A 26,974-nucleotide genomic window follows, 5' to 3' on the forward strand; every position below is an offset into this window, starting at 1 on the left:
CATGATCTTGTAGTGCTATAATTATAGTAATTTGCCAACTTGGTACGCGGCCGTATATACAATACCCGAACTTTCGTGCGAACATAGCGCATAAAGATTAAAGGGAGCAAGGTATATAGTAGGCCTATTGGTGGAGGAGATAAGGATTGTTGCGAGATAACAATAAACCACTGGTAGTTGTGACAGCCATGCCATTCTAAAGAGGAATTCAAAGTTTATTTGATGAAAATCGGTTTTGCAATGGCTGAGACATCCAAATACAAAGTAGAACAAAAGGAATCGTAATAAAAGGTGGGTCTCACCTTTTATTAGGATTGCTCTGTTTTGGATATAATATATCTCAGTCATTTCAAAAGCAATTTTCATCCATAATCATGCTGAATTACTCTTAGAATTATTGATCTTTCACATTTCATAAGTGGTTTCTCTGAACACATCATCTCACCAAAAATGTTAGAAATCTGAAGTGAGGTCTCAACTAAAACTAAACAATCCCTTTAAAGCGATATACTCGTAATCCAATGATTAACACAGGCTGTCATCCAATATTTACTACAGTGTACTTCCAGAATGAATGGGCAAAGAATGATACAATTGACATTACTATACGTACATATACAATCACTCGCTAGCTGCCAGCCGCCGAGTTGTTGATGCCTTTGCCATCGGTGATCGACTGATGGCGCGATGGCCACAGCGTCGAGGGAAAGAGCGCCAGCTACCGACAGATATCTGTCCAATAATTGATGCACACACACATCGCACATTCTTTCGCCTCCCAAGAAAGATGGCTCCTGCATCCCAGGTAAGATCGACAATAACCCTGATCATTATACGCTTTGTGCTTACAGTTGTGTCACGAGTCTCATATTTATAAGAAGAGGAGTGGTTCATATGTCAGAATGATTGGAAAAATCATTTGTGAGACCCATTTTTACCGTACAGTAGAAAATCATTCTCGTCAAAGTCGGTAACCAAGTATAAGCGTTGTTAACAACGGTCCACCTCGCCGCAACGCAATGATTGCATAGCCATCAATGGGATAGCGGCTGGCGCTGGCTGAACTAATCTGCTAATTGCGATAACCTGCCTGCTATACGTGCAGCTGCGCTGCTGTATTACACTTAACAGTAATGTTAGAGTGTGCAGTAGCAACTAACACAACAGGTTAGCATCAATGGAAATCACAGTGAAAATATGGTTCAGAAAAACTGCTTTTTATCTCGATTTTGTTTTTGTTTTAAGGCTTCAAATTTTGACAGGAGGTAGAGGAGAAATTTCTCTCCAGTGTAGGTAAGACAAACCTAAAAAATATTTAAGTTCTAACGTCGTTTGTTGGTCAACCCAAATGGCTGTTTTGGGTCCATTATTTTACAGAGAATCGTAATTCTATTAACGTTAGACAGAAACGTCCATCTGTCTGGAGAAGTCTTTTATTCATTTATTTATTTTTTTTTAAACGTTATCGCTCTCCTCCATATACATACAGCTGTAATTAGGAAGGGATCCGGGGGTCACAATTACCGTAGTTATGGGTAAACTTGGCATAGCGGGTAAACTCGGCCCCCAGCGCGCACGTTACAACTATCTATATTAATGCACGCGCTGGGGGCCGAGTTCACCCGCTATGCCGAGTTTACCCATAACTACGGTACATGTATTGCGGAATGGGCAATGCTTACAATTTTTTGTATCAAAGATTGGGGCCGGGGTGTTCTCCAACAATTAGAATTATTAAAGTAGATCCTAATGTCTGCTGGTTTAGTTAATTAATAAACAGACACAAAGAAATGTGTTCAAATTGATGAAAAGAGGTGTTTCTATAAAGTAGGTCTACACACGAGATAAAATACAGCGCTGCACACTGCCCTGGCACTGGTCTGACGGTCCCAGACCAGTAAAACTCGCTGTCAGACCAGCAACTTTTCAGGGATTGCTAGATTTACTGGTCTGACATGACAGTTAAAGGGTGTGTGCAGTTCTGGTTGAGGTGAGGATTTAGCTTTTAACGTTTTGCGAGATATTCAGAAACCACTCTATGAGATGTCAAAGAGCATGCAGTTCTAAGGGGTTGAAAGTTGATGAAAATCGGTTTTGAAATGGCTGAGATATCCAAAAACAAGGTGAAACAAAGAGATCCTAATAAAAGGCGTGACCTGTCGCCTCTTATTATTATCACTTTTTTGGATATCTCAGCCATTTGAAAACCAATTTTCATCAAATAAACGTTGAATCTTTCTTAAAATTACATGCTCTTTCATATTTCATAAGAGCTTTCTCATTATCTCACTTAGGAATGTTCAAAACATGAATCCCCACCTCAACCAGTACTGTACAGTCCCTTTAAAACAACAACAATTACATTGTCGAGGCCAGTTGAAAAAAAAATAAAGGACCAGTAAATTTAAGGTTTGGAATGTGTGGACCAGTACCATAGGTTAGTAGGCAGCCCTGTTTATGAAGATATTTTATGGGCAGACTGTAAACGATAGTGCCTGGCAAAATACATGTGCCTAACAAACTCCATGTTGACATACATTGTAAATTATAATCCTTCCTATTCAGTCATGAACAATGATGCTTGATGCCATTATGACGTGTTGTCACTGGCGGAAGGCCGTTTCTTGTGTGTAGTGCTATCTCTCTCTCTTTCTCTCAGTCCTCAAGCTGTGAATTGCATTGAATGATCTCATGTTTATACAGTCCGATGCGAGCCAGCGGACGCAGATTGTCTTTGATGTGTCCAAGAGGGAGATCTTCACAACACAAAATGGTTTCAAACATCTCAACAAGAAGCTCAGGTCCAGCTGGAAAATTGTCAGGTACGTGACGATTTGTATGGCTGCCATTATATCATCTAGAAGTACTACATGCTCCCATTTCATATTTACATGCAGTCCCCTACCGTCGTCCCAGTCTCCTTTCTAATTTCTGTTTGATCCTTTTGTTGCCCCTCCTCCCCCGCCCCCCCCCCCCCCATCACACACCCTCTCAAGTCCTGTCTAGTGTCAAGCCGTTTCATCTATGGCAAGCCGTAAAGAAAGCCGTGCAAATTGTCAGAAATATGATTAAAACAATTAATTTTGCGCAAAATTTGTCTCCATCCTATAAAACAAATTATGCATTCGTCTCTTTGTGCATTAGAAGGAATTTAGTAAATGCAATGACTATGGAATATAGCCTAAACCCACTCAGCTTCGCCTTGTGGGTTAAACGTTCCATAGTTACCTTACATGTACACACACAATACCTGTATGTACTAATGCACTCAGATCTGAGCATCATTTGTATATTCTGGTACTTTGAAAATATTAACTATGATTACATTGAATTCCTTATCATCATGTTTTGTCAAATTTTGCAGCAACAAAGATGAAATCACAGAGGAGAAGCTGGCCAGTGCAAAAATCTTTGTCATTGCTGGACCCAGAGATAAATTTACAGCTCCCGAGGTAAGAGAATAAGCAAAAGTTTGTCTGACTATGGGTGTGTTTATCAACTCTTTTCCTCGGCAGAAACAGGTTTTCCAAACGGCTTTCAGGGAATTTTTACGAGATGATGAACGCAAAGCTGTTTTGAAAGCCTTTTCGGAAAGCCTTTTCGAAAGCTGCAAATTTGTGCTTTCCGAAACAGGTTTCCTAAACAGGTTTCCAGAAACCTGTTTCTAGAAGCCTTTTGAAGTGAGATAAACGCAAAGCTGTTTTGAAAAGGCTTTGTACTGCAGTTACGAACCATGCACGCCTTATATGACCTCTTCTCCTCAGATCGAATTGCGCAATGCAGCTGTGCAGTGACAGGCCAGTAATCGTGTTCGCGAAGAGTTGATAAACGCAACTATTTTGGAAGCCGTTTCTAAAGGGCTTTGGAAACGGCTTTTGAAAGCCGTTTAAACAGGGGAAAGATGATAAACGCAGCCAAAGTATGCTATCAGTACCAGGCCAATAAACATTGTTTATTTTTATTGTTTTTTTATTGCACTAAAACTTTCACATCACTATCTGTGTGTACGGTAAAAGAAACCTACAGTATGCCATAAACCTGTACCCTACGTATCTATGATTCCTGTTTTTAATTGATGTACAGTGTATGTGATAGTGACATGAACTAGACACAGACTGTAAGGAAAAGAAAAAAACTATTAAAAAAAAAAAAACCTTAAAAAAGATCTTTACAGTACCCAGGCAGTTTGAAAATACCATAACTTGTGCAACGTTTTTCATCAGCTTTCAGAATAAATCCAGCCAAAGTTCACCTAGTGGTAGATTAGCAAGCTCACTCAGGTGTAGCAATACTGTAAAGCGAGGAATGTTCGTGTGCATTTTAGTTTCGCGAATTTCCCGAGAGCCAAGATTCGCGAAATTAAAATGCACGTGAAAGTTCTTGTCTACACTATATGCATTGAATGTTTATAGAGGCAATTCATGAAAATTTCATGCCGCGAAAAAGGCTGTCAGCTCCAATTCGCGAAAATTTCGTGCCGCGAAAATATCGTGTTTGACAGTATTTCTTCAGGGGACACAGTAGGAATCAGCCCTAAGGATTAGATTGTCTCTACGTACATCGTTGACATTGCTGCACTCCTGCATGCATGCCAATTGAAAAACAGAATGCAAGAAGGGTGAAGGTGCATTTGATAAGCAAGTACCACCTTGCTATGTCAGTTTGCATACATATCCACTTTTTATCCCTTTGTATTTGACATCCTTGATTTTCAAAGATTTCCAAAGTTGCATATTCCCCTTTTCGTTTACAGTATATTGTGTTTTACTCCAATTTGTACTTTTTGTTGTAGTTGATAAATGTATTTTCCCCATTAGTTTGTAAGGGCTGTTGGTAGCATTATGTTACTAAAGTCTAATATGGTGTCTGCATCACTTAAGGTAAGTTTATTGTGCACAATATTGGTCTCTGGACATGCACATCATTTTCACATGATGTATTCGAAAGATTGTATTTTTGAAATATCATTACCCTCCACCTCTCCAAGTTTGAAGTGATCAAGAAGTACATGGAGGGCGGAGGCAGCGTTCTGGTGATGATGGGAGAGGGAGGAGAGACCAAGTTTGACACCAACATCAACTTCCTTCTCGAGGAATTCGGCATCATGGTCAACAACGGTGAGTTCTCCAAGTGGAGATGGTATTCATCTGGTCAAGTCATGTTTTCGAATCTTTATTTTAAATGACCGCCTCAATGCAGCAAGACCACAAAATATTGCCAGTTTTCTTCTCCCTCATGACACATTAGGGCAAACTCAAAATGTGACTACAGTGCACTCCCGTTATAATGAACAAGGCTATAACAATATTCCAGTTACAACGAAGTAAAAATTCAGGACGCAACGTTATCCACACTATGTATTATTTATTGTTTATTTGTTCGGTTATAACGAAATTTTGATATAACAAAAGAAAACTGCTGGTCCCACAGACTTCGTTTTAACGGGAGTCCACTGTACTATATACCACATCTGTAGGCTTAATACATAATTTGCAAAGAGTGAAGTAAGGAATTAACATAAATTGAAATGCAGTGTAGAAGAGCTAGTTTCCATTGAACAATTCGACTCTCTGAAGCGCAGTGTGTGAAGGTTGCATCAGAAGTCGACGGCAATGGTTGTTGTTGAACCTTCTCAGGTTCTTTTAAAATTCAGCTTGGTGATCAAAAAATGTCTTTTCCACATTGTCTCAGACTACCCAGGCATTAGGTCCTTGCTCCCGAAAGCTACTTCCATATTGGTATTGAAAATGAAGGTGCTCTTTAATCCTGTGCATCAAAATCATGTTACATCGAAGCAATTCTTTGAATGAACAGACTTCACTATCAAAAGTTTGTACTGAAGTGGTATTTTCCCAGTTAGTAGAATATCTGTAATGTTCACGGTGCTTATCAGTAATATGATGTTCACTTTTTCCTGTAGTTGTGGATTGGAATTAGAAATTCAGATTCAAATTTTGGCGATTTGTCCATCAGTTGTAATTGAAAGATTTGTTGCCTAAATTCTGTTTGAGTTATTGTGTGTGTAAATATTTTCCTTTTATCCCTGTGACATTGCTCTGCCTCAATAGACTGTGTGGTCCGTACTTCATACTTCAAATATTTCCATCCCAAGGAGGCACTGGTGTCGAATGGAATCCTAAACAGGTAAAATGTATTTGTATGTAGCCAGGCACCTGTCAAGTAAGACCAGTGATAATCAAGCCTCGGTCAAATCAAGGAGGTTTAAGAGTTGGAGTTCCAACTGGCTGTAATTATTCAAACAGTTGTCAGATTTCTATTGATGTACAAAAGAATTTCACAGGGGCATTGTGCCTTTGATGATCGATGTTCGAAGCTGCCGTCTTGCTGAACAATCTGAAGATTCATTTTGAACGTTAATATAATATTGGCCATATTTTGCTTATTTATTTATTAAATGAAATGAAATTTCACGTAATGATAAAGCATGTGAAAAATAAAAATCAATCCCGTGCAGAAATTTGTGCAAAAGTGTAAATCAGAGCTGTATCATGTGAAAATGTTTAAAACTGTACCATCCTGGAAAGCCGGTTTTATCACTTTTCCGCTTAATTCCGACAAATAAAACTGACCTTGAATAATCTTCAAATATAATTTTTTATTGATAGATATATCAGATTAGTGCCCGGGTATGCCCAGTCGAGTAATTTTCATCTTTATTTCAGCATTTTTTGCTCAATTTCTATTCGCACATGCTCGTGCCTGTACCACCTACCTTGTATAAGAAGAGATAGCGAAAAGTAATTCCCATCACAAAGACATACCATTATCTTCCTTAGAAAGTGGCTGGTGATTATGCAATGAGACACAAGTCAATTGTCTTCTAGATCTGCGTGGCAGATCCTGTTTGGCACATGCTTCAAATATTTTTGAGAGGCGGCATCGAACATCTAGCAAAGGAATATAAGACAGTTGTGACTCCATTCTCTTGAACCTCCTTGGTCAAATTCATTTTGACACATATTCCATTCACTCTCTCTCTCTCTGCTCTTTCTTCTCTCTCCGTTCCCCCCCCCCCCTCTCTCTCTCTCTCTCTCTTTGCATCTGTCACATGAGAGAGGCCTTAGAAAGGGTTCCATTTCAAATCTTGGGTGTCCACAGGGTTTGCATCTCTCAGAGACACTTGTTGTAGTAGCGCTCAAAATACCCATCGCCCATCGGCAATTTGCTGCCACGCCCCTTCTTCTGGGCGGAATGCCCCTTTCAAAATCAAACCGTTCACAGCCATAATATTCTATTACTCCCTTGTGCCCTTATGAGTGGATTTGTACTCCCCCCCCCCCCCCTCAAAAAAAGGTTGCCTCCACTCAAATTTGACGGAATTTGAGGCCTGTAAAGTGTAGTTGTTTTATGTGCTGCAGTTGCCAATAAGATGTTAAAGGACAAGTTCACCTTCATAGACATGTGGGTTGAGTGAATGCAGCAATATTAGTAGAACACATCAGTGAGAGTTTCAGCAAAATCGGACAATCCGTTCAAAAGTTATGAATTTTTTAAGTTTCTGCTCAGTCAAGGCTGGATGAAAAGACTACTATAGCTTATGATGTCACATGAGTACAACGATATAAAGAAAAAATAAAGCAAATCCAACATATTTCCATTTTTCTTGCATAACAAAAGAACACTCGACTTCTCTCTTTCAGAAGGCAGGGGGAATAATATTACCCTTAACATACGTCAGTAGCAAGTCGAAGAAATGTGCACTTTATTCCAAAAGTAAAGTTTTGTGAAATTCTCTTTTTATTTTCCTTATATAGTTGTACGCATGTGACATCGTACACTGTAGTAGTCTTCTCTTCCGGCAGTGACTGCGCAGATACTTAAAATATTCGCAAATTTTGAACGGATTGTCCAATTTTCCTCAAACTTTCACTGATGTGTTCTACTAATATTGCTGCATTCTCTCAATCCTTACATGTATATGTGACCGTGCACCTGAAAACGAACAAAAAGTCGCACACACTGATTTTGCGTGAGGACTGAAAATAAGTGAAATGGGTCAACCTAGCCGAGCTTGACTTTTTCATATTTTCTGAAAGAGCGGGTCTTCTTTTGCATTATGCTAAAATGTGGTATCATAAAACGGGCAGGAAAGTGCGTTTTTCAGCAGTTTATCTCGAACATTTTTGGTAGAATAGTGTGATTAGGTGTGTCTTTAGAATCCCTTTTTCATTTCTGAAAAACCTTGTTCTCACTCTTCACTTTCAACTCAAATAACTTTTGAAAGGATAGTGCTACTGCTTTGAAAGTTGGCATTCATTATGGACAGAATGTGTTAATAAGGCATGCTTAATTTCACTTTAATCTGATAATCCCTTCATTGTTGTTACTCTGGTGGTTTACTTCCTGTTTTTTGTCCCATTCATCGCACAGCCAGCACGGTTTGGTAAAGATTAAGCGCTTGAATAGACACTGTACTTTAGAGCCTCTTTTCTCAGTTCACACATTTCCTGAGTTTGTGCTTTCTTTCCAATATTTAGATAGGTTAGGAGAGTCCGTTTGATTTGAGTTATACATCATTTTAAAGCTTAAAGTCTGCTCTTTCAGAATATGGTCTTAACTAAAAATTCATGTCTGGCGACTTTTTGTTTGTTTTGAGGTGCAGTGTCACATATGAAGGTGGACTTGTCCTTTAAGAAGTCACACAGTTTTAATCCGCAGTACAAAAAAAAGGGGGATGGGGAAGAGAGAAAATGACAGCAACCAAAAAAAGAAAAAAAAAAAGAAAAAAAAATAGTCCAATATGGACCTTGTCTGTCCTAAGTTCCGGTCATTTGTACTTTCCTAGCACTTCCTCCTCTTCATTCCCTGCACACATTCTGAAGCTAAACTCAAACTGTGATGTGCACAATCCTTTCTATCCATGGAGTGTACCATTCAAGCTATGGTTGGGCTGGGTATACAATCTGTACCAGGTTTTCTGAGAGACTGACCAGTTTAAAGAAAAAGACCAACAAGTAAACAGATAAAATGATGCTATTTCTCATGTACCAGACTGCCTGAAAATGTTTTGTTGTTGCTGTTTTTTGTTTTTTTATTTTTGCTTGTTTTGTATTTTCTTATGAGAGATAGTGGGAAAAAGACAGCTACAGACGGATGGTTGTGTATTATCTATTACGTAACCCCAAAATGCCTCAAACGAGATCATTGGAGATCGTGATTATGCATACCAGGTAATAGAAAATGTTAGGTAAACGCACCCAGAATCTACAACACATGACACCTGTCTGTTCCTAATCTGAACACTAAATATGGATTACTCTTGAATTACTTTTTGTTTTTCCTCCTTCCCTGTTTTTCTGTCACAAATCAGTTGCTATCATTGTAATGGGACAATTGCTCCACTGCATCTGAAAACACACGTGTGTCTGCTTTTGATATTTTAGGTCTATCAGTCACGCGGCGGGAAAGGCTGTGCCTGGAGCAGGGGACGAGGATGCCCAGAATGATACCCAGTGAGTCGATTCTGTGAAGACACAGAACTCATTTTTGCTACCTACATAGAATAGATATCATATGAACACGTTGATGAAGTGAAATAGTTAAATGAATGGATGTTATGAAATGAGCTAATTTGATATTATATGAAGTACTGTTATTGTGTGAATATGGTGATGATATTACACATAACTTAGAGAAATGACACTGATTGCAATAGTAATACAATTACTCTCGGCAGTTTGCTGCATTACTGATATCAGTACTAACAAAGGTATTAGTAATTGATTTTTATCTTTAGTTTCTCTTATCTGAATAGGATGATGATGATAATTTAAATGATTATCATTGTCGTTGTCTTTGTTACTATGCTCTTGATACTGTACATTTGAAAAAAAAAAGTCTTGTCATTATGATAATCTTGTTGTCATGGCAATAATGGTGTGGCTGGTGCAGACAGCAAAGATGTGACCATAGGGGTAAGATAAGATGAGGGGAAAAAAAAGAGGAAGGAGAGCAAGAACAAGAAATTAATAATTATGATAATGAGGAGGAGGAACATGAAGAAAAAAATAACCTGTATCTTCATACTTGTAAGAAGAGGGAGAAGGAATTATTCAAATTAATGAATTCTTGCGTTAATGCTGCATTTACACCATGTTCCGGGTGGCCACAGTAGTCACATTTCGGGCCACTATGGACAAAACGGGATGGACGTGAGACAACATGGTGAGACGGGACAGACGAACATGACAGGCTGTGATTGCTGTGGATGCCGTGTCAGATTTTTAAACTGCCATAAAATTTGCCACGGCAGTCCCGATGCTAATGAGAAATGTTGTACGCCATAATAAAACGAGGTGAACGCAACAGAACACGATGGCACGTAATAGACTGCAACAAAACTTGGAGGTGGTCCATATGGGACCAAGACGGACAATATTTCATAGTCTAGCTGACTGGAATGAGATCTGGAACGAACAAGACAAGAATACAAAGAGGGGAAAACAGAATGTTTCATGTACCCACAGTGCATTGCATTTTGGGCAAACGGAGCTGCTATGGTGGCTGGGAACATGCTGTAAACACAGCATAAGTTGTTTTAGTCACAACTGATTCACAATAATTGCCCTTCATCGACATATTAATCAGTTTATGCTGAGCAACAGTGATTGTCCACCAGCACGCATATAGCCATTAAAGGCATGCATGCATCGTGATTTTCAACCCAATGCTACATGTTGTAATAAGAGCCAAGGCCTGGACAGACCTTACTCTTAGTATTAGTTTCAAGATGTACTTAGCAATGATCGTTTAGCCCTTCTTTTGCATGCTTGCTGGCAGAATTGCTCTATTGAGCAATAACATGGATAGAATTTCTAAAAGACATTGTGAGGCATCTATCATGGTGATGTGCCATTAAAAGCTGGTTAGATTTGTGAGCCATGGCATAACACTACCTTTTATCTGGCAGAATATTATCGTGACAGCACTATACGTAGGCCTCATACACACAAGCTGGTCACTGACTTTGAGAAAAGTGCAGGCTGTAGAACCCTGTTCAAACTGACAAACCTATCCTATCTCATGAAGTACAATGGTCGTGGGAAATAATACATCAAACAAACCAAAATACTATGCATGATGATCTGCAGGTATGCACTACTAATACTATAGGAAATGCTACTGTACATGAGCAAAGTTTGTGTTGTATTCTCATGATTGATAATATGAAATCCTAGGTAATTTTGAGTCTCCTTGATTGACTAATTACATGCAACCATTGTCAGGATTTGAAGTTCATGGATAGGGATGTATCTTAGAACATACATGAGGTAACTTTGGAAGAACCCTGAACTCAATTCCAGCAGTAGTTACAGTTTGTATAACCGTTTAATAGCATAATAATGATAATAATAATAATGATCATAATAATGATGATGATGATGGTGATGATGGTGATGATGATGATGATGATGATAATGATAATAATAATAATAATAATAATAATAATAATTATAATAATAATAATAATAATAATGATAAGAAGAAGAAGAATGATAATAATAATGATTAATAATAATGATAATGAGAATAAGAATAAGAATAATCATCCTCATCATAATCATAATAATCATACAGTAGTAATAATATGTAACATAAAGTGCTTGATATCATATTTCTAAGTGCTGGGGAAGTGAGAACAAGAAGACAGAGTTGTGAAGTAGAAAACATTGAACAAATACATCTTAAGATGAGGTTTCTATTTTACTTTGATCAATCTCTATGATATGCATTGCTTACATTCTATGCTAGTGGTATGAATGGTTTTTCAGCTTTTTGGTACAGCATATGAATTTGTGTGGAATCATCTAACATGGGACGGTGCAACTTCCTGTAACTGTAAACGTTTGTTCCTGATTCTCTTTTTTAAAAAATATCTTTTGAGCCAACTTCGGGTGGTCGCTTCTGACCAGTAGTGGATGGCTGCTGCTTGAGTGATATATAAAATGCCTGAGCCACTCTCAACTTGTCGCCAGTCTAATTGTGTAGAATTTGTCTCACGCTCTGTGCCAACATTAACCCCAAATCTGATGTTCATAACATTGTTTGTATACGACGTGTGTCTTTGAATTTTTCCCTATGCTGGCTCAGTACTCGATCAGATGACTCCTTAGCTCCCCATGCAGAGTGAGTTATGAAATAACGAATAAACATATGAACAAAACACACAGACAATCAAATGAATTTGATTACACCATGCCTAGACTATGAATGACAAACACAAAAGTTATGAATAAACAGGGCTTTGCACTTGAAGTCAGCATACTCATTTACAAACCCATGCAAAGTTTTACTATGTGAGGAAAACCAAATCTTTAAACTTGAGACCAAAACCTGTATTACTGGTATACATACAAAGAACATATCACAGGAGTTACTGTCAAATATTCATTATTTCGGATTTCTTTCTAGTCAGTTGAACTATGAGGGTGTCTTTTTTTTTTCTTTTTTCTTTTTTTTTTTTGGGGGGGGGTTTCATTTAATTTTCTATTGTTTGAAAGAATGTGACAAATAGATTTATTTTGTCTGACGCTGACTTGCTTACATGCTGTATCATGCTGTATCATCGTAGTATATAATTAATTAAAAAAAAAATGAGTTTGGTGATACTGATGTTGCCTGCTGCTTTTCCATATTACACTCAAGTCTTTAAAAGCAAAGCTAAGCCTTAAACCTCAGCATCTAAAAATGCATCACTATACAGCTTTGAGCCTTGTCTAAAGCCTATCCCATCACATGCCAAGCCATGCTACAATGCGCACTGAACATTGCTTTTGCCAATTCAAATCAGCAATTTTGGGTACTTTCGACTCTGACGATAGCAAGGCGGAAGGAGAAGTTTGTAACAAGTACAGACAGTCACACGGTACAGAGAAGGAGATTTTGTCTTGGAGAGCACTTCCTTGTTCCTTGAAATGCATTTCCCTCTACACTGGAGATCAGTGTCATTAGCATGTCATTGTATAAAAACCTCAGGCAGCTTAACCTTGGATCAAGTTGTCATAGCTGCCGTGTGTCTTCTATGAGACACCTTATAGGGGAAGTGTTTTGAGTGATTATATAATATTGATAATGAAGATGCTACTATTCTATGTATAATAATATTATTATTAAATATTAGAATGATAGTCTTAATGATGATTATGAGCTTTGATATTTATCATTGTAATAAGGAACATTTCTGTAGGGCAGCTGCTACATATGGACAGACACTCTAATGTGCTACAATAAGAGACACCTGTCTGGGTTATTTCTTTTTTGATAGATTATGGTAATACATTGAAAAATTAAAAAAAAAAACAACAGCTTATTGAAGATTATACATTATTGGCAAAATGTACATGTATCATGACCATGTGATGTTTAATTCTTGGCAACTGAGTACCAAAGCAATGCAGGTTATTAGTTCTCTCTTAAAAACCAAGGGAGATGCACTTTTATATAGCAAGTGCAAGTCAGAGTAAATAACCTGGCTCTTTTGGATGTCTTAGAAACTGCTGATTTAAGATCAGATAGTGATGTGCAACCAAATCATTTGTAGAGCAGATGAAGTCCCTGACCGACTTGTTGGTCATACAAATTGCTTTGCCTGTATGACTGTACACTACTATTACCCCCTCATCCAACCCCTTTCCACTTTTTCTTCCCTCATTCCCCCCTTTTCACTCCTTAACCACCAGCTTACCCTTAATATTAGTGTAAAGTTTGTGATTGACAAACAAATGATTAATGAAATCAAAGTTTTTATTTGGAACAAACGGGCACACCTACATGTATGTACAAATCAACATTTCAGCTTTCAGTCTTTACGTTTCTGCTGTTGCACAGGTGGAATACTCATCCTTCTTTTTATTTTTTTTTCTGATATCTGATTCATTATTTATTTTGTTTTTCTTGCTAGAAGTTGAACATGTCTTGTCTTTCATTATGACTATATTGATAACTGGGAGATGTGCTTTTGTAGTTTTGCCTCCTTTCCAGCAAAACAGAGGAAATAACCCTCAAAATTATCACTTTTTGTTTGTTTTTTAATGAAATTGTGCTTCTGTAACAATATTTTGATGCAAAGCTGCTTAATGTACAAAGCGTGATACGTTTGATCAGTGTTTGAAAAAGTTTGCTACATCCTGCTGCCTTTATCACACTTTTAGTTTCTCTCAAGTGCCATAAGTTCTGGGTGTACAGTATCTCCCTGCCACACTTTCAAAAGATTCGTAAGTCTTCATGTAACCACACCCATTCATGCTGAGTCATTTCTGTCCAATAAATAGTCACCATTTCATTTTGCATTTAGCTGTGCCCATATTGGTGTAGACATCCATGTGGTGAGAACAAACGTTCTCGAGCTGTCTCTCAGCAAAATGCGCTATTTTGCAGTCCTGCCAGTTACCAGCAACAGTTTTCCTGAATGGCATGTTGCATATGCCTTTACCCTGTGATTAAAAACAGAAAATGAAGAGAGAACAAAATAGAAAGCTGAATAGCTGTATGGCAAATCTATTTCTTATGCACTAGACAGCGAAATCTGTTCATACTCTCCTGATGTTTTACTCTAAACCTTGCACTCTTGGTATTTTCTTCAAAGTTTTCCCAGTGCTTTGCTGTAAGTGAAACAACTTCTCCAATATCCCTTTAGTATCATCATCATCCATAATCTAGTTTTCATTCCCTGACTGCGTTGTGCCAGCTTTGCTTCTCCGAAAGAAAACAAAAGAAACAGCCAAAAATTTGTACGACATGATGATAAATCTCTCGCACTTCATCATCAGTCTGTGATAATGTTATGTTCACTTTGGAAGTTGCTATTAAAGTGATGCAGCCTTGTAGTGGATTATATGAGAAACATTTTGTTCCCCCCGTGTACAATTTTATGGCTTACATGAGGATTGCAAGTGTTTTCCAGTTTATATACAGCCACAGTTTACCTGGCAACAAATATGCAAATGTACCACAAGTTGAATTACAAGTTTACACCACATTGATGGTCTCCCATTGTCCGTTGCGTCAGTCCTTTGACAGTGGACAAACTAATATGGCAATAAAAGTTGAGTTGCTCTTTGAAGTGCAGACATGACAAGGCAGATTTTAGTTTTTTTTTTTTCAATTACCATGTACATGCCCACTGACTTCTGCTCAAGGGACTTTGTTCTGAGAGATAATATTACAGTTTTTTTCTTTATCATGTGCTGCAAGATCTACCATACTGTCAAATTCTTTGATTGTTCACTCATAGCTAACAGAAGTTGAATACGTACATGTTAATGTTTTTTATACTGGGTGTGATTGTAGAAGAATACAGAAAGATGTACAGAAAAGTGGAAGTTCCTCCCCCCCCCCCCCCAGCTTTTACAGTTTACAGCTTTCCTTTTTGTTTTCATACAGATTTCATGCAATACATGACAGCAAGAACTCTGTATTTGTCAAAGTGAGCATTTTACACTAATCATTGAGAACTGTCAATTTGCAACACTTGTATAGAAACGTACACATTTATAGCTATGCATTTTGTCTTCCTGTACCAACTTTTAATTCATCAATTACTCCTCTGATCTCATCTTTTTGTAGGGCCTTGACATACCTATACCCGTTTGGAGCCACGCTGAATGTCGCAAAGCCGGCAGTCGCCATCTTGTCTACTGGTACAGTCTGTTTCCCTCTCAATAGACCCGTGTGTGCATTACACTCCTCAAAGGTGAGTAAACCATGGTTTCAAGTGGTCAGGCACAGAGCTGCAGATGTTGTGAATGCTTCTACATGTTTTTCATTGCCACTGTCGGCAAATATAGTCTGTTAATTGTAGTTATAGGCACAACGCAGCAACCTATTGCACCATGGTGCAGCTTGGTTTCCTAATACCCTTTTGCAATGTATCTTCCTAAGTCATTTACTCCTGCCCCTTTACTATTTGATCAACCAGGTTTTAATAGTCTCTATTGCTGTAAAATTATTCATACTTCTGTGAATGGATCTATCATTTTAAAGGTTTTGCACGAGGATGTGCAACACTCATTCAGTCCCCCATCAACCCAACAAAAGGCAAAGTGGTATATTAAAATTCATTACCATTGATCTCTCTAGCTCTTGGTTTCAAAACTGGAATTATAAGTGGGCATATTTTACATGTAAAGTGTAGCTAGCAATATCCTTTGAGAGATGTGATCTTACATTGTAACTCATATCCTACAAGATTCTCAAGTTTCCATAGACTTCACACACTGCCCAAGTGGTTGCCGCAGGCAATGGCATTATTTGCCCAAAGTGTGAGTATTTGGGGCAGGCTTGTCAGAATTCACAAATTTATTTCTAAATCGACAAGTCACTGATTATACTAGCAATAGAAATCTGCAAAGTGCAGAAGGAAGTACAAGAAATGATAAAATATTACTGAAGTTGCAAGTTGCAGCGTGTTTTGTTTGTGTGTGTGTGTGTGGGGGGGGGGGGGTGGGATGGGGTCATAGTAGAGAGGGAAATGATTCTTCAGTGTTCGACAGACCAGTGGTATTTATTACCATTTGAAGTTTTGTGTGAAAAGACATAATATCAGAGAAGCATGCATAAGTGGTGTTGATAACATGGAATGTATCACATCTGATTGAATGTGTCTATCAGGCTGGATGACAAACATTGATAATGGTAGTTTCTTGTATTCAGTGCATTGTAAGCATTGCATGTTTACAGGCACTATGTGTCTTGGTCCCCTTTGAAATTACATGTGCCTGAGTTTTGTGTCATAGAAACTTTGATAAGTTGGTGAGGATGAATTGAGTAAATGGGTCTTCTGATACATATGTTGGCAAATATCAGCTTTAAATGCATGTATAAAGCAGGGAATTCAATAAATCTACAAATATCACAGATTTCACACACATAGAAAAACGTTTGATCACCATACAAGTATGTTGTTGTAGCAGTCACTATAAGTTGAAATACGATATTGTTTTCAAATACATTTTTTTTTTATCAATCAATAGAGATTTTACAGTTGGACAAACCTAAACAATCCATAACTTTTGGACAAATTGTTTGAATTTCCTCAAATTTCTCTCAGGTGTTCGACTAATTTGACTATTTTTCTACATTTGCTCAACCCACATGATGTATATTTATGTTCATTCCCTTGTAATGAATCTACATGTATGCCTTATGCCACTTTTTGTGCAGTACACCAAGGGGAAGCTGGCAGTCTTGGGCTCTGTTCACATGTTTTCTGACCAGTACCTGGACAAGGAGGAAAACAGCAAGATCATGCAGGTGTTAGTCCAATGGCTGACCACTGACGAGGTGTCACTCAACGCAATAGATGCAGAGGACCCAGAGGTAAGGGGAATCTGTTGTGGACAAAGAGCTTTTGGAATTGAGCTCATGTGCCGATCACTTAAAACTTGTGAACCCGTAGATTATCACCCTTGTTCGCTCTTCTCCCAGTCGCAATACTGTAACAACTCAAACAGCGGCAGCGCTATTTATTGTGAGGTCTATTTGATTGCACATGTAAAATGTGGAGCACTATATCTATCTCCATAGTTTCATAGATTTTCTCCACAATTGTTGCATGCTTGGAAAAGAAAGATAAAGTTAGAAGCTCTGAAAACGAGGAGCACAATCTCTAACTCCAAACCACCATCTAAATAGTTTTGTCGTTTTTTTTTTCAGCTACTGTTTCATGTGGGGAAAAGAAAGATAAAATGAAGTGACAAGGTTTTTCTTTTCTCCCTATATCACACGCACACACACACACACACACACACACACACACACACACACACACACAAACACACACTCACTCATGCATTTCTCTCTCACCTTCTGTGTAGATCTCAGACTACAACTTCCTGCCCGATACAGCTAAGCTGGCTGACAAGCTCAGGACTTGTTTGCAGGAGAATGAGGAGACGCCCCGTGACTTCAATTCTCTCTTTGATGGTACTCTGTACAGGATGGATACATCGGTGGTCCCCAAGGTCATACGGTATGCCTAGGGCTGCGTTTATAAGATTTTTGTGTACCGAAAAACACAGTTTTGGAACACGGTTTTGAAATATGGTTTGACAGAGAAGCATCTATGAGAATTTATCCCATGCGTGTATCCTGCTTGCTTGGATTGTGCCATTGCATATCTCACTATGTGCAGCTTGTCCCTTGACAATTGTGTTGGTCAAACAAGATACATTAAACTATGACATCATAATATAAACCGATGTGTCAAATTGTGGTTGCGTTTTTAAGACATTCAAAATTTTGTTTCTGTGGTAAAACAGTTTTTGAATTTCACTTCCATACAGTTATTAAATTTCAATACCTTGTTTCAAAACCGTGTTTCAAAACTGTGTTTGTAATCACGCCTACCATTGTTAATAGAAAAATTCAAACCACAAAACACAGTTTCAAAAGCGTGTTTCTACCCAGAAAAGTTTGCTGTAAATACACTCTTATTGACCCCATGGATGAGATTATAGTCTACATGTATGTGCCCATAGGATTTGGCTAGTACTTGAACAGTCAAATTTCTGAGGTATAAGTCTTTGATTTTTCTCTTCAGTTATTGTTTATGTTTTTCCCTTCTTTTTTAAACCAAACACATGCCCGGGCTGTAACAGAATAGAATTCTCTGTTTGTCTGCATAGAGGGAGTTTAGAGGGCATGCCACGCTTTGTTTTTAATCTAATGTGCATTATGCTACTGTGTATTTCCTTCCACTGATTGTTGCAGGGCGTAATGAGGGGCTGAGTGTGAAGCACGAACCTTTGTCTCTTATCCAGCCCCAGTTCGAGGTCCCTCTGCCTCCCCTGCAGCCGGCAGTAAGTGACACTTGTATTGTAGTAAGATTAACTGATATGTTATTAAAAACCTGATGTGTGCCCTATGAACACACTACAGTTTGCCCCCCCCCCCCCCCCCCAAAAAAAATACTATCAGATTTTCGATTAACCCTATTCTAACTGGGCTGTTTGAGACCAAGTTTTTACTGTGGGGGGGGGGGGGGGGGGGGGGGAGGGTGTCAATTTGACCCCCCCTTCAGATCTCGGCCACCGATCGCGCAATCCCCGCAAAATTTTGCCTGAAGATAGAGCTGGATGTCAACTACAAGATTACATGGTCATACAATAGAAAAATATTGCCTTTTCTATTTTTATAAATTAATTATGCAAATTTGTGCATGAAATCATATTTTCACCTATAACTCCATTAAAAAGACTGGAGGATTGCTAAATTTTTGGTGTCAGAATTCCTCAAGACACATATAACAATTTTCATGTAAAAAAATAATACAATCAAAATCAATTTCTTTTGTTTTCTATTGTTTTGTTAATTTCTTATGTATTTTATTGTTTTTTGACCTTTTGTTTTTCTATTGCTTTTTAGCCAAAATTTGTTGCAGGCACTTTTTCAGGCTTATCTACACTAGAATTGATTAATTTCAATGGTTAAAAGTTGAAATAATCTTATTTATATCAATTTAACCAAAAACACAATTTGCATTGGAATTTGCACACGATATCATGAATTTGAGCTGTTTTTGGGGTTGGCATGCATATGTAAAAACATTACGTAACTTGAGAACCGTGTACTGGACGTCGCAAATTTGGTTTTAAAATGTGCGGGAGACTTCAATGAAGAAAGTCGTGAAACGACGTGGCAAAATCTTTGCACGTTGCGAAATCGTGGCGCGAAACGTCGAGGGGGGGGGGGGTCACCCACCCCCAGTTAGAATAGGGTTAACCCTATTCTAACTGGGGGGGGGGGGGGGTCAAATTGACACCCCTCCCTCAACATTTCGCGCCACGATTCCGCAACGCGCAAAGATTTTGCCGCGGTGTTTCACGACTTTTTTCATTGAAGTCTCCCGCATATTTTGAGACCCAAATTTGCGACGTCCGGGTACACCGTTCTGAAGTTACGCAATGTTTTGCATATGCATGTCAACCCGAAAACAGCTCAAATTCATGATTTCGTGTGCAAATCCAATGCAAATTGTTTTTTTTTTTTGTTTAATTGATATAAATTATATTATTTCAACTTTTAACCATTGAAATTAATCATTTCTAATGTAGATCAGCTTGGAAAAGTGCCTGCAACAAATTTTGGCAAAAAAACAATAGAAAACAAAAGGTCGAAAAAACAATAAAATACATAAGAAATTAACAAAACAATACAAAACAAAAGAAACTGATTTTGATTGCGCTATTTTTTATAAGAAAATTGTTTGATGTGTCTTGAGGAACTCTGACACAAAAATTTAGCAATCCTTCAATCTTTTTAATGGAGTTATAGGTGAAAATATGATTTCATGCGTAAATTTGCATAATTAATTTATTAAAAAATATAAAATCAATTTTTTTTTATTGTATGACCATACAATCTTGTAGTTGACATCCGGCTCTATGTACAGGCAAAATTTTGCGGCGATCGCGCGATCGGCGGCCGAGATCCCCCCCCCCCCCCCCAGTAAAAACTTGGTCTCAAATAGCCCAGTTAGAATAGGGTTAAACTATATGAATGCTATTTCAGGGTCTAAAAATGTAACACCTTACCTACATTTTGCAGGAAACCCCATTCAATTTGGTTAAGTGGTCACACAGAAGTGTGGATCATTGTGCTGCATGCAGTGGGTCTGATTCTTCAAAGTTTAGCACTTGCATGCTCTTGGAACTGCATATTAATGTGTGAACACAATGGACAGAACTTGGAGGGAAGGGATTCCTGACATGCTCAGCAAAAATCCTCATACTCTTTGACCACTGACGCAAATCAGATGGGGTTTTCTGTATGTGGGTGGTAAGTAATAGTTACATACCCTGAAATTGTATTTGGATTGACTTACCATTTTTAAAGTTCTTGTTGCAGAGGGTCCTGTTGTAATATTTTTTTGGGGACATACGATATGACTTGCAATGTCTATTCATCAGCATTCAGTTAAATTTGTAATCCGTTGTAGGTTAGCCACCCCGCTGTCATTGGAGAGAATGTTACTCTGTATATACAAAGCGGAAGGCCATGGCGATGCAGTAGGGATTAAAGGAGATTAGATGATCTCTATTTGGCTCAACTTCCATACATTTTGTGCTAGTCGGTGAAGACAGCAATCCAGCGGACATACCAATCGGTGAATGAAGCTAGTATGGACATATCATGTCAAACTGAGTCAATGGGAATGAAGAGAAATAGTAAGAAGGATACAACTGTACCATCTCCTACTTATTGATTTAATGATCTATGTATTTATAAAACCAAGAACTACATCCTACATAGAATAATACCTTGTCCAGGTTTTATGAAGGATATGTGTGATGTGATTTTGTTATTTCAGTTTGTTTAGTGTATTGATATACGTACAGTAAGCTCTTTATCTAGTACATGTTCTGTCCTCTTTTATTCTTCTTCTTATTTTTTGATGCTGACATGCAGGTATTTCCACCAACCTTCAGAGAGCTGCCCCCGCCATCACTCGACCTGTTTGACCTTGATGAGTCTTTCTCGTCAGAGAAAGCCAGACTGGCTCAGATTACCAACAAATGTAAGCTAGTTGTGAAATCATCATCTATTTCCAATGAAAGCACTGAATTGACTTTGTTTTAACCCTATCTAGGGCGGGGGGGGAGGGTTCGCGCGATGTATCGCTATCGCGAGAAGCTATTGCCGCGATGTTTCATGACCTTTTTCTTTCAAGTCTCCCGCATCTTTTGACACCAAATTTGCGATGCCCGGGTGCGCGGTTCTGAAGTTTCGCATAAATATGCACGTGCATGTCAGACCAAAAATTGCTCAAAAACGTGAATTTGTGTACAATTTCAATGCAAACTGTGTTTACAGGCAAATTTCATAAAAGCATGATTATTTTGGGGTTTTATTGATTAAAATCACTTGATAATGCATTTTCTTGTTCGGAACAATGTCACGGACAAATTTCATCGAAAAAGCAATGAAAAACATGAAGTCGAAAAAACAGAGAAATACATAAGAAATTCAAAAAACAATAAAATACTTAGGACATTTTTTCTGATTGCGCAAATTTTTTCTCTTACATTTGCTAAGGACACTAAAGAGAATAATCACACAAAAAATGTGCCTGTTTTGAGCTTTATTTAGTGATTTATACCAAATTGTCTGATTTCATGCCACATTATGCATAGATTAGCATAATTTAGTGTAAATGATAATTTTTGAAAAAAATTAACTTCATGGTACTTTAGATTTCATCATAGGCAATGCATGTGCCAATTTTCGTCGCGATCGCGCGGTCGACGGCCGAGATCCCCCCCCCCCCCCCGGCTCTATCATCTACCTACAAATAGCCCGGCCTAGTTACGGTTAAAATTTGATACAAAATTGATGTGGTAGTGAAAATTTTGTCATGATAAATTGCCATCTGTTGGAAACCTCTAAGCTCATGAACATTTCTAGCAAAAAAAAAAAAAAAAAAAATCTGTGAAGTGATCTTGATTGAGATTTTAAAGGAAAGTGAAGGTAAATTTTTGTCACTGTAATCTTTCTGCAGGATGTGGACTAGCTCTCTTTGTATCTGTCAGTCTTTACCATGAGTAACGTTGAATAAGAGAGTACAATGAATTCTATCTAGGAATGTGAACAAACACATTGTGTTTGTATCTTCACTGTGCCACATTGATTTTGTAAAGCAAGAATGCTCTATGTCAAGTTTTATACATGTAGTGTGAAGAAAGAGTTCTTTGGTGCATACTTCACTGACTTAGGAAGGACTAGAATGCACTGTCAAAAAAAGAAATGAAAAATGTCACAATGGCTGCAAAGGGTTGATAGATTAATTCAAAGGAAAAAAAGATGAATGCTTACACAGCTAGGCATTAACTCCAAAAGTTTTGCTCCTGGGTTTACAGTGATGTTTATAAAGTCAGAACATGCCTGGAATGGGACTACCAGGGAAAGTACATGTACAGCACACTGCCATCTTGTCATCCCACTATCCCATGGAGAAGCTACCCGAAAGGGCAGTTTGTGACCCTGTGACAACTTGTATAATTTGTGTGACAAATCCCAAGTCGCAAGATGTTATAGTCTCATGAAAAATGCATGGTGTATACATTATGTAAATTCAAAACTGTAGCCATTTCTTTCCTGATACTGCTCACACTGTTTTTGATTCGATTTTGTGTGTTGACATGAGGCGAAATCCCTTCTAAGTTGGATGTTGATATGATGATATGTTACATAATATTGTCCTGTTGATATGTTTCTCTCCTCTGGCTGCTTTGCAGGCACGGATGATGACCTCGAGTACTATGTACGGGAATGTGGAGACATCCTTGGCATCACACCAAAACTGCCGGCTGACTCGCGTGATGCCAGGCATATCTTGGAGCATGTCTTTGCACAGGTTGTGGAATTCAAGAAATTAAATCAGGTAAGTAACATTCAAGATACTGGAGAGTGGTATAGGTGACTAAATGTGACCCGCCACAACAAAATGCTGATTTCTTAGATCACTCAACATAATCTCATAAGATCATTGATATCTCCGCAACTGAGTACTTTTATGAGTCCTGTTATATATGAAATCAAAATGGAAGAGTGAGGGAATAATGTCGTGTCATTTTTAGAAAATTGACCGCCCCCGACTTTTGGATCCTTTTATTGCAGCGGGTCACAAATCATGACAAAAATATCCAAAGAGGTAATGTGACACACAAAACACACACACGTGCACATACAGACACAAAACATACATACCTCCACATCGACTATGAAACACGCATTGATTACACTGTAACTTGCACACGTTTGGAGCAAGTATTTTTTTTTTTTTTGTCCAGGTTTTGGGGGAAAGACGATAAGGAAATTCCCATTAACCATTTGCTATCTTACTACTTTTTTGACAACTTTCGAATAAAGTCAAACGTGTTTTTTGTCTGGTATTTCTGAGAAAGGCAATGAGGAAAGACTCTGCTAATTGCAATATCCAACTTATGAAGTGGTAATAATATGCTAGCCACATTGATACTTGATTCTCCTTGTGAATCCAAGCAGAGCATACTTAACTTTACTTTTCTTGCCAGTTGCTCACAGCATAAGTGATAACTGCTGCCAAGGGTACTGATATACTCACTGTAAAGGGGAAAGTTGAAAATTGGGACAAGAACGGGGAGGCCAAATAGTGGAATGACACCAGAAACTTTCATTTTCTGTAAGTGCACAGTGCAATGCTCTCTGGAAGTAGAAGTACTCAAGGAAATTCCTGATTACTAAGAATAACAGAAGATAGCCATACGCCCACGCCACACAGACATATCAGATCAGTTTCCGACCCATAAAGGCACATCCTGTTGGTTTCAATAATATCATATTTCCTTCATCTCTTCCTGTTATTTGTGATAAGAGTTTCTAGTGCTGTTATTGCACTGCGACCAAATGCAGCTCAGCTGGCCGCAAAACCTAGTTTAAAAGGAAATTCACCCCAAATATACATGTGGATTGAGTGAATTTAGCAATATTAGTAGAACACATTACAAAAAGTTTGAGGAAAATCGGACAATATTCAAAAGTTATGAATTTTTGAAATTTTGGTGAGGAGACTGCTGGATCAGAAGACTACTACAGATCATGACATCACATATGAACTATGATATAAAGAAAATATAAAGAAAATTCCACAAAATATCATTTCATATGAAAAGTACACATTCCCTGGACTTGTTACTGACATATGTCAAGGGTAATAACAATTTTTTATTACCCCTGCTTGCTGAAAGAGGCAAGTGTTGAGCTGTTCTACTTTCATTATGCTAGAAAAATAAAATATGTTGAATTTTCTTTGCCAAAACTTCAACATTTCATTCCTTTTCAACTGATTGTCAGATTTTCCTCAAGCTCTCCCTAGTGTGTTCTACTATTATTGTTTCTTTCACTCAATCCACATGCATGTTCAGGGTAAATTCTCCTTTAAACATTCTACAACAGATATACAAGCAGATATGGCAATTACCTTGTTATATCAGGTTTTCCATTATTAGGATTTAAGAACAGAAGAATGTAGAGTTTTAACATGCTAAATCACCTTGTTATGAGAGGGTTTTCTTATGTCTTACCTCTTTTAGCAAGGTCCCCCTATTAATCCGTTCCCTACTGAATTCTGAAATCCCCATAGACATAATACACACGCCACCAGGTTCCCGTAAGGAACGGGTTAATGTGCACCTGTGTTTTACCTTCACACTGAGTGACATCCATTGATTTTACAGGAGGAGGGTGACGATGGAGAGGTGATGTAACAATGGACCAAACGCCCCCTTCTGAAGGAGCAAGATGCAATACACCTGTCATAAGCAAGAGCTCATCCTGCGTGTGATGGGAGGAAAGACCGCAGAACGTAGTCACAGAACTGTGACGGAAAGAGGATTGGTATCCCCTTTATCCCTTTGTATTCTTTCAGTGCTGTTTGCCACAGAAAATCCTGTAGTGTTCTTCATGCTGTTCAAAGTTCCTGGCAGTTGATCTCATCTACATAATTACATAACAGTTTCGTTTTCTGTGTTTTCTGCATGAATTGCCAATACAATCCCCATCAGCATAATCTGCTGACCAAAGTTTACATGGCCATTGGAATATTCCTAATTTCTTCATCATTTGATTTGTTTTTCTTTATAGGAGGGGGTATGTTGACAAACTGTCACTTTAAAAACAGTCGTATATCAGAAAATTAAAAGCAAAAAAGGATGAGAGAAAAGAATGGAAGCAAAACAAAAGATTGTATTAGACCTACAGTAGTTGTAATGAAAATGGAGGAGAACAAACAAATAACGAAGAATAGATAACGATGTATTTCTTTCCAGCAACTGTTCCCCCACTGTACTTGAACAGAATTTTTTCATTCAACAAAGTTCAGTCTGGAAACATTTCAAACTGTCGTCAATATCCCCAAAATAGTGCTGCTGCAGAAGGCTGCTTTCACTTTGTGCTCTCCAAATACTTACTCCTGAGAATACAAATGCCCAAACATTTAACATCTCTGAGCTGGGTAGATATGTGAAGGCTGAAGGTCAGAGAGAAAAGGACCAAAAAAGAAAAAAAAAAAGAAAAAAAAGAAGAAGAGTAAATTGTCAAGTATAGATCACTGTTGCTGGGCACTGTGGAGGTTTGTATGAAGTTGATGTGGTCGACTGACCCCATGAAAAAACAGAAACAGACTGTCTCTGTGAAGTGATCTACCAGAACTGTATTTCACACAAGATTGCATTGAGACAGTGACATATCATTATGTACAAAAAATATCTGCATATGAGGATGTGGAAGGGACTTCTTAGTGCAAGTTTTTCACACAGATTCAACTTTCATCTCGTGTAGATGTGTGGCATGAAATTATTGGCACAGTTGCAAAATTATCATGTACAATTTAGATCTTTATGGTCCCTTTGTGTCAATATTACCATCTCTTGATTTTTTGTTTCTTCTCAATGCAATACAAATGGAAAAATAGGTGGAGATTTTGCTCTTTAATGATTTGCTTTTTTTTTTCTTCTTCTTTTTTAGTTCCTTCTCCATTATCTCATCTGCTTCAAGAATTCAGCATTAATTGCTGTCATTGCATTAAAGTTTGTACAATGCACACTCCACTCCCCACTTCTATCCCACCCAGCCCCTGGAGTGGCCAACATATGGGGGCAAGTATTAAGAAAACACACACCACTGGAACACATCAAAACAGAGCTACTCATAGATGGGATCCCTGCCCTGCGTACGTTTGTTGACATTTGTGAACAGTCGTCTTCACAGTCACACTTGTTTAATGTTGTTCAGACTAGAGTTGCAGCTAATCACCTGGGACAAACTTTGAAGTGGGGAGGGAGAAATATCAGTCTGTAACGGATATTCACATCATTATGATTGACATACTACACTTCTTCCCTACCTCCCTACTGAAATGTTAAGCGTTTGCCCCACACAGAGACGCTCAGTCTGTAAATGTTCTGCTGTGTATTTTCGA

General features: G+C 38.1%; 1 protein-coding gene across 1 annotated transcript; it reads left to right on the top strand.

The window, feature by feature from the left end:
* The first annotated feature begins 787 nt into the window (after nt 1–787).
* LOC139720317 (intraflagellar transport protein 52 homolog) lies at nt 788–26,616 on the top strand. The gene is made up of 13 exons (XM_071631681.1): nt 788–805; nt 2,704–2,822; nt 3,365–3,452; nt 4,988–5,117; nt 6,069–6,144; nt 9,405–9,473; nt 15,586–15,712; nt 17,182–17,337; nt 17,835–17,991; nt 18,733–18,818; nt 21,427–21,535; nt 23,253–23,398; nt 25,233–26,616. The coding sequence occupies exons 1-13, from the start codon at nt 788–790 to the stop codon at nt 25,260–25,262; spliced, it is 1,311 nt and encodes a 436-aa protein (XP_071487782.1). The 3' UTR covers nt 25,263–26,616.
* Nucleotides 26,617–26,974: the final 358 nt, after the last annotated feature.

Source organism: Diadema antillarum, unplaced genomic scaffold (assembly GCF_040938485.1).
Source record: "Diadema antillarum isolate AM-2024a unplaced genomic scaffold, OU_Dant_1.0 scf00000126, whole genome shotgun sequence".
NCBI lineage: Eukaryota > Metazoa > Echinodermata > Echinoidea > Diadematoida > Diadematidae > Diadema > Diadema antillarum.